The sequence below is a fragment of the Tupaia chinensis genome, unplaced genomic scaffold (assembly GCF_000334495.1).
Source record: "Tupaia chinensis unplaced genomic scaffold, TupChi_1.0 Scaffold147312_1, whole genome shotgun sequence".
Lineage (NCBI taxonomy): Eukaryota > Metazoa > Chordata > Mammalia > Scandentia > Tupaiidae > Tupaia > Tupaia belangeri.
Genome location: NW_006207163.1, coordinates 2,803,424 through 2,812,619, shown reverse-complemented (window position 1 = coordinate 2,812,619; position 9,196 = coordinate 2,803,424). Strand labels below are relative to the sequence as shown.

At 38.5% G+C, this 9,196-nt stretch overlaps 2 protein-coding genes across 2 annotated transcripts in view; one reads left to right on the top strand and one right to left on the bottom strand.

Annotated features, from left to right (window-relative positions):
* TSPAN19 (tetraspanin 19) overlaps nt 1-1,196 on the bottom strand; it is a 16,102-nt gene extending 14,906 nt beyond the window's left edge. The window contains exons 1-2 of the mRNA XM_006169615.1: nt 1,131-1,196; nt 962-1,031 (exon numbers count right to left, since the gene is read on the bottom strand). Coding sequence (XP_006169677.1) covers nt 962-1,031; nt 1,131-1,196 — 136 coding nt within the window. The remainder of the gene's footprint in view (nt 1-961; nt 1,032-1,130) is intronic.
* Nucleotides 1,197-8,023: 6,827 nt separating this feature from the next.
* Nucleotides 8,024-9,196, top strand: part of LRRIQ1 (leucine rich repeats and IQ motif containing 1) — a 176,093-nt gene continuing 174,920 nt past the window's right edge. Inside the window, exon 1 of the mRNA XM_006169613.1 lies at nt 8,024-8,040. The gene's annotated coding sequence lies outside the window, so the exon portion shown is untranslated. The remainder of the gene's footprint in view (nt 8,041-9,196) is intronic.

Genomic DNA, 9,196 nt, shown 5'->3' with positions numbered 1-9,196 from the left:
TCTAGCCCCTAAAAAAATATTTTTAAAGATGGTTTTACTCAGTAATATTAAACTGGAACTGTCTTTTAGTACCTTTTCTACCTGTGCATTGTGCTCACTGAACACTTTATCTTTATGTTTTTAGGTCCTATTTTAATATTTTTAAAGAATTGTTTAAATTTTTTTTTCTTTTTTTTTTTTTTTGAGAGAGAGATTTTCGCTATAGGGAGCGTGCGCTTGCCAGACAGACAGAGAGAAACATAGAGACAGAAACCGAGAAATCACCCCCCAGGGGGGATGGTCACGCCGCAATCCCTTCTCCTCCATTCTCCTCTCAGGATCTTGGGCACGCACGCACACGCACCCGGCGTGAGTTTTAAGCCACCGGGTCCAGGACACGAACCGTGGTCGACTACGTGGGAGTCCAGCGACATAGCCATTATGCTAACCGCTGGTTCCCCTTTTACATTACATTTAATCTCTGTGCATCTTTACAGCATACAAAATGGTTCTACTCAGCATATTAGATTTCTCGGTGTATATTAGACAAGTCAAAGAGATTACTATATACAGTCTCATCAACAGATAACTTTTTCATTTTTGTGTGTGATTATTTTTTTTTCCCTGATCTTGTCTTCCACTCTTTATTACCTACTCACTCCTATGCTGTAGATCCTGACATTTTAATTAAGATTCCATTCAGTGTTTTGAGTACATGATTTTAAAAACAGAACTCACAGGATAAGTTTCTGACTATCTTGGCAGGAGTTTTTCTCTGCAAATACTTTAGGATTAGGAGTGAGAATTAGTTGACAAGACCATAAGGGAGAGAAACAAGTTACCCTTCATAGGAAACATAAGAAGATACACAATGAATTTTAGAGAAATACTGCCACCTGGTGAATAAATCACATATGTAACCATTTAAAAGGAAATGCTTTGTTCACTTCATTGAGCGAGAAAAAAAAAAATAGATACATACCCAGCAGTGTTAAAATATTTCTATCTAATAAAAGCCATGCACCAAATCCAATAAATAAAAGTCCAAGAATCTAAAAAAAACACAGGTAATGATAATGCTTATTTGTAAAAGCAGTTGTCTATAAAAATGCATTATATTTTCTCTACTGAAAAATTATGAAGATTCTTACCATGAAAGCTCCATTAATGAGATTAAGAAAGTACTTAAAAATTAATATCTTGTTTTTTCTTAGCATTCTTTTCTCTCTGGATAGTGATGATTCTAAAAAGATAACCATAACTTTCACTGTTAACACTCAGCACAATAACAAATTTAGATAAGTCTCCCTACTTCTGTCCTATATTTTTCACATTTTTCTTCTCAAAACAGTTGTTGGTATAACATCTCCCATACAAGAGCAAGCTGAAGATTTCTTTAACCTGTACCTGTATCTACATGTTTTTTGGCTAGGCAGCATCTACATTTAAAATAAGCATGTGTCTGTGGTTTTTTAGTTAACAGTCAAAATCAAAAAGGGATTTGTATAACATATCAGTGGTAGCATTATTTTCTCATTTACCTGTCTTCTTCTCCACTTAAAATCAGAGGTATTCAAGTGGAGACAGTAGGTCTTATATGTCTATCTTATAACTCCCAAGACTAGCACACAGTAGGTACTCAAGAGACATTTGTTAAATAAACAAAAGGCTAGATGAATTAAGTATTTAATTATTCTACAGTTTAGTTTGGTGTAAACTATAAGGAATGAAAATTAACTTAAGGTCATTTTCATTAACAATCATTTTCTAAGTAGCAACTTTTATTAAAGCTTTTATGGAAAAATCAACACTAACCCCATTAGTTTTTTCTCCATTGGACATGAAGATTTAATTTTTTATTTTTGGTTATTTCTGGGTTCTCTCTCTTCTCTTTCATTATTTCAATTCATATTTTTAATATGTATTGCAGTTTGCAATATTTTAGTATATGCAGTGCATAATTGACATGGTGAAAACAGATTTAATAAGTGTAATTTGAAGCTATTTGTTCCTAATTAGGAATAAACCAGTCTGTCTATTGAGCTGAAGGAAGTACAGAAAAGCAGAGAAATCAGAAATATCAATATTACAGTCTATGTACTTCCCTCTCTCCTTTAACCAGAAGCCACATTCTTCCTAAAAACTCCCAGTGTTCTTCTTCCCAGCCTAAGAAGTGTCTGCAGGCTTCATTTCCTGCCTCCGGTTTTGAGTTCTCTGGTGTCTGTCTAGAGTCTTTTTCCCGAATTCCTCCAATCCCTGACACATTTTAATGGGAAACAATTAGAAAGACTACATGTTTTTATTTCAGTTTCTTCCAAATGCCCTATAGATCTATATTTTTGTTTCAGTTTTATTTATGGTACCATATGACAAAGCTGTTACCCAACAGCCTGAACAAGAACTCTGCCCCAAAGTCTCGGCCTCTGTTTGCCTGTGATTGAGAAAGAGAATGGAGACTAATGAACCAGAAATCTCCGCAGTAACTCTGGTGTGTAATGTCAAAAGCAGGGACTTGGGTGCTGATGTGGTAATAATGAGTGTCTTAAATAGAGACAAGTCAAAATGCTTTGTTATGGGATCCAAGTATGGAAATACGCTGAAGCTTACTTCTGTCTCAGTCAGAAATGGGTGGCTCATTCTCTTTTAAGAATCATCTTAGGGGAACCAGCAGTTAGCGTAATGGCTATGCCGCTGGACTCCCACGTAGTCGACCGCGGTTCGCGTCCTGGACCCGGTGGCTTAAAACTCACGCCGGGCGCGTGTGCGTGCGTGCCCAAGATCCCGAGAGGAGAATGGAGGAGAAGGGATTGCGGCGTGACCATCCCCCCTGGGGGGTGATTTCTTGCTTTCTGTCTCTATGTCTCTCTCTGTCTGTCTGGCGAGCGCACGCGCCCTATAGCGAAAACCTCTCCAAAAAAAAAAGAGCTCATCTTAGAACTTGAGGGTAGCTCTGACCTATTTAGCATGCGGCTCCCAAATTTGTTCCAGGTGCCATCTTTCATACCTAGCAGAAAGTAAAAGATGACAGTAAACTCAGGCAAGCATCTCTCAGGCAAGTAAGGTAGACTCTGCACACCTCCCTTCTACTCCTGTTCCAGAGGCACAGCCTTGAACACATACCACTCAGCTGTAGGTACAGGCAGCCACGTTCCCAGGGCGAAGAAAAGAGGTGAATGGCAGGGAGGGAAGTTAGGAAAGGGCTATTTTAAAAGATCACTTAAGGAGAAGGAGAAGGCTAGGATAAACTATCAATATGCTTTACTATGGAAAAGAAAGAATGACAGATGGTTAGAAGGATACCTGGAGGATGGGAAAATAAATGCATAATCACTGGAAATCAGAAAATTTTGGGGAAATATTGGAAGAAAAGTTTATTATTTTGATACCTGAGCTTCAACTGGCAATGGGTTATCTATGTAGTTATGCCCCTAAAGCACTGGAATTGGAATGCAGATAAATGGATAGATGCTCCAACAATTCAGCTATTCATCGGTGATATTCCTCACTAGTTAAATAAACTCTGCTTACTTGTTAGTACTTTTTTACCTTCATTCTTAAGTGCCAGGAGTTGATATTGAGGTCAAAAAGGGAGGGAGTCAGACTTGGGAGTCATCCCGAGAGAGCCAATGTCATGGCAGTGAATGAAAGAGAAGGACCCAGCCTCTATGGCACAGTCAGGAGAGAGCTTACAGAACTACAATGCTGGGAGCAACATGGTCACTGTGGGTGTGGATCCTTGGCTTAGTCAGCCTGAAACACACGGCACACATGTGTGGGTACCCAAGACCCTGATGAGCTGAAAGGCTAAGGGACGTGATCATGACCACATCATCCTTTAGAGGGTGCATCTCTCTTTCTCTCTTCTGCACATGCTCTTGATAATGAATAAAATAAAACTTAAAAAAAAGTCAGAACTGTCTAGAGATAAAAAAACGAGCAGATGTTTGACTCTGACTTCTCTTTAAATTTGACTTTTAAAGCACACCTTTACAAAATGATCTCATGACAACCAATAAAGGAAGACATTTCTAGATTGGTGTTACATAATATTGAGGTCAAAAAAGGTATGAAATTCAGTATTCTCAAAGACAGCCAAAGTCATAAAGGAAGATGTACATTACAGTTTCAAAACAGCAGCTCAGGAAAACAGAACACAACAAACTGGGTGTCCAAGCAACTGGCCAAGGAAGCCCTTGGCATGTTTACTCTGAATGGTAAAGAAGTGTCATGTGTTCAACTTTTCAGCCACAAGCCCCACATACTGGAAACAATGTCTATCACAATAGAGATGTGCTAACACAAGGATACACAGTAAGTGGCTGCCATTCTTATTTATTGTACATATTTGCAGTATCTAAGGACTATATTTTCTTTTTCTATAAACAAAGACTGTTTTAAAATCGATCAAATAAGGTCCTGATGTGCTTTTGTTCTCGTGGTTCAGCACATGAATACTTAATTAATGGTCCAACTGCAGAGATATTTTTCAAAGCTACATGGCCAAACAACTTAGAATAATTCAGCTATTCATAGGTGTTATTGCTCACTAGTTAAATAAACTACTTACTTGTTATTACTTTTACATTCATTCTAAGGGCAAGGAGTTGGGAATAGCAAAAGAAACAAGACAGAACACATCAAGAAGTCAAATATTAAAATCTATGTCCAATTCTGAATTATGTCTTGGAGTAGGGCTATGAAAGGGAAAAGGGAAGAGTCACAGAGAATTTGAGATGATTCTGGAAGGATGATTAAGAAGGCCCTAATCAGATGAAATAGGGTGGAGGTAGGAAGCGCTCAAGACAGATGAAACAAAATATTCCCAAGCTTTACCGTGAGATGTAAGGAGGGATCCATCAGAGTGACATAAGATGGAAGGTCAGCCTAGAGAAAGCGACTCAATAGAAGTAATGAAGAATCATGTGTGCTTAGCTAAAAAGTTTCCTTTTTTTTTTCCCTGAAGATAATGGGGAGTTGTAATTCGGCATGCATGTAGAAGTCAAATTTGAAAAGAAACCTAAGACCAGGGAAACCTTACAAAGCAAATGTACTAATTCATAAGAGATGAATGTATTCAAAACTGCAAGATGGCAGCAGGGACAGCAAAGAGTATCAGGATATGAGAGATATAGTAGGAACCAGAATTGCCCAAACTGCCCTTCGAAAGAACCAAAGAGCCTGAACCCAAGTCTGTGGAGCTTAAGTGAGTAAGCTCCCAACATCATCCCATATCATACAAGGCATCACTTAAATTGATTTGCCTGATCAGAACTTTGCACATTAGGCGTTATTATATCAGCATCTCCAGTATTGCCAGTGAGGAAAGAGAGCAAGGTGAAACAACTTGCCTGAGGTCAACTAGTCAATAAGTGGCGGAGCTGAGATTTAGACTCAGAGATAGAAAGTGCTCTCTAGATAACCTTTCGCCAGTGGCATCCTCTGCAAATGTAGATTATAGTATATAGTACACACCTCAAAGGGACGTTGTATGAGATTACACTTGTAAAGCACATAGCCAATGCTGCCTAAATGTTAGCTGTAAATTACATTCTACCACATTTTACTATAAAAATACTAAAATTATATTGGGGGGGGTGGTGGGAGTGGGGATGCATGTGAGGATGCGGAATGGAATGGGAGTTGTGGAAGATGATAAACTCCGAATTTCCTTAGAGGCAGGTGGTCATTTCAACTGCAAGGAAGGAGCACAAAGAACATCAGAGAGGGAACCTAAAGGTTGTGACACCCACCAAGTGGAAGAGAGGAAAAGGCCTCAATATCTGATATGTGGCACTATGAACCCTATGCTGACACAGTATTTCTCTGTAAACACCTTGTCTTTAAAAAAACAAACAAGGAAAATCTGCTATGAAACCCTTTTGAGACTATGATGATATCCTGAGATATTTAAATTATGTCACTGCAGGTGTTGAAATGTACTATTGAACTAAAGTGCTTCCACCACTGAATTAACATTTTTCAAAGAAATATTATTATCAGATAACAGAAAACAAAGAGTTCTTTCACATACTTTCATTCACTCAATAAACATGCATTCTTGAAAGAAAATGTGTATTTTAGGGCAATAGGTTATAAATCAACCAGATCCACGAATGAGTTTTTAAATTTAAATGAGATGAAGTTACCATTTGAAAGAAAAAAAAAAATACCTAATCAGTTAAAAAGGTCATGGGCAAACAAACATCCTCAATGTAGTGCTATTATTTCTAGGAAGTCTGCAAATTAAATGGACTTCTGATAAACACCATATATATGCAAAAGTTTCAAGTTTAATTTATGTATAATCTGTAACTATTTTAGATAATTTTTGCATTTTGTTCCTTCTTTATTAGTAATATTAAGTCAAATTATGATTGGTTTACAGAGTTGTCAGTTTTCTTCCAAAGTAATAAAAAGTAACATAAGGATATAAGAGATCTCTGACAATAGCTTTATTTATCTTCAGACTGACTTGCTTTTTTTTATTAAAGATTCATTTGTTTTTACTTATTTATTCATTTATTTTTATCTGACCAGAGAGAGACACAAAGAGAGAGAGAGAGAAGAAGAAGAAAGGAAGAAACAAGCCACCAGGTCCAGGTTCGAACCGCAGCTGGCCATGTGGGAGTCCAAGCCTCCAACATTATACCACCTGCTGGACCCCCAGACTGTCAATATTTTTGTTCTGCTATCAATTTGTATGACAAAAAAGCTTTATGAAGGAAAGCACTTTATATAGGGTTTTCAAAATTAGTTATACCTAGGGACCAGCAGTTAGCGTAATGGCTATGTTGCTGGACTCCCATGTAGTCGACCACAGTTCGAGTCCCGGACCCGGTGGTTTAAAACTCACGCAGGGCGTATGTGTGTGTGCATGTGTGACCAAGATCCCGAGAGGAGAACAGAGGAGAAGGGACTGCGGTGTGGTCATTCCCCACCCCACCCCCCCGGACGGCTGATTTCTCACTTTCTGTCTCTCTGTCTCTCTCTGTCTGTCTGGTGAGCGTAGGTGCTCTGTAGCGAAAAAACCTCTCCAAAAAAAGACAAACAAACAAAAAAAAACTACCTTTCCTGAAAAGGCACTATCATGTGTTTTTTATATCAAAAGTCTACTGTTTTCTCATTGTGTCTTACTAGTTCCTATGTTGGTGCAATTCAGTTTTATTGTCACCAGGAAATATTCTATTTTCTTTCAGAGGCTCAATGAAATGTTTACTTTTAGTTCATTGTATGGTATGTATCTTTTATAATTATACTTGACCACTTCCTCCTGGGACTTAATGACTTTTTGGAATTCTTTCAAAAAGTTAAGATCAGAAATATCTGTTATTAGTTAAAACAAATGTTCACGTTTTGTACTCTATCTTTTCTCCATGGGAGAAATTTTGAAGAATTTTAAAGTTAACATTAAATCTCATGACATGTTCTTAAAACTTTAGACCATACATTAAGATAGTGGATGTCCATAAATATTTGAACAATAAAAGAATTCCTGAAAAAAGCAGTTCCATATTTTCATGCCACACATCCCTTCAGTTAGAGGTTTTTTTGGTGGGTATTGATTGATAGTTGATTATTTTTCTTTTCTTTTTTTTTTTATTTTTAAAGAAATTATAGTGGAAGGCAAACAACATGCTGACTTCTTTACTCCAGGTCCCACAAATTGCTATTCAGAATTAGGGGTTTGTGGAGTGAACAAATTTACAAATGGACAACTCAACATTCAAGAGATGCCTAGTATCAGTACAGATAACTGAGAAATAATACAAAGGCCAGTGTACCTCTGCTTAGGAAATTATGATAAAGGACATTTCTTCATTAAGCAGTCTCCAAAATTATTTAAGTACGAAAACCCACCTGGACACAAACTTTAAGCTTCTCGTCAGCCCCTGAGATGCAGCGCTCATGCCTAGCTAGACTCAGGATAATTTGTCCTTCCGGGGCACCTGTAAGGACAGGCCCGTCTAGCTTCCCTGGGATTGGCTGTTGCCGTGGTTACGCTATGTTTAGCGGCTCTGGGCTCTGTCCTCCAGCCCAGCCGAGGGATTTCGTGGCTGGGGGGTGAGTTTTCGCCCTTCCAAGCGCGGGCTTCGGGTTGAGGGTGGCGAGGCAGAGCCTTAATAACGCCGGCCGAACCCGGCGGCTGTCCTCGGAGAAACTGCGGGCGGCGACGGGTGGCTGCGCGGGCGTGGGAAGCCTGAAACTCCCTTGAACTCTGGAGATTTTGGTAGCTCACTCCAAACTTAAGGATCCATCCTGAGGACCTAGGGGGGCTTCCCTGGCCCCAGGCGCTCCCACCCCAACACCCCCGCATACCAAGTGGCAATTCTTTTCTTCGTCCTTCTCTTTCCCCCTTCCCTTTCTAAATGTATAGTTTAGGGATATGTTATAAAGTATATCACATTCCTTCCTTTTTAACAGGGGTTGAAGAATGGAGTTCCGTAAGTTCTCCCACTTTCGTAGCTGGTTCCAGTTGGTTCATTATCTTTTTGTAGTAAGTGATTACAGGCTATTTACAGTGGGATCCTTCCAGGGCTGCACTGTCCTGTAGGATAGCCACTGGCTAGGGAGCTGCTTAGAACCTGAAAGGCTAATGGAGATGTGCTGCAGGTGTACAATACACACCCCATTTTGAGGAATTAATATGTGTAACAAGAATTTAAGGTTTTTACACTGATCTTAATACGTTTTATGATTACATGTTGAAATAATATTTTTGGTATGTTGGGTTAAATATCATTAAAATTAATTTTACCCTTTTTTTTCCTGAAAAGAAAAATTGCTACTAGAAAACTTATACTTGTGTATGTGCTTAAATATGGAGCTGAACAGGACTGATCCAAAGCACGGGTAAATAAAATAAATAAATAAGGCACCAGTAGATGAGCAGAGAGGAGCTTGTGAAGGAAATGACTCTTCACCCTTCTCTCTCTCTCTCTCTCTCTCTCTCTCTCATATACATATACATACACACACACACACACACTTGTACAGACCTATGCGTTTTGCTTTATAGGCTTACTAGAAAAAAATCTTACCACCCACAAAACTTTTGAATTACACTTTGAATTAAATTGCAGTATGAGTGAGCACATATTGCACTGGTTCTGTTCGTTTTTTTGTGTGTGTTTCTTTGGAGTGGGGTTTATAATAAAATTGAGGGTTTTTTGGTTTTTTTTTTTTTTTTTTTTGTTTTTACCAATAAGCGTCTGTGTTG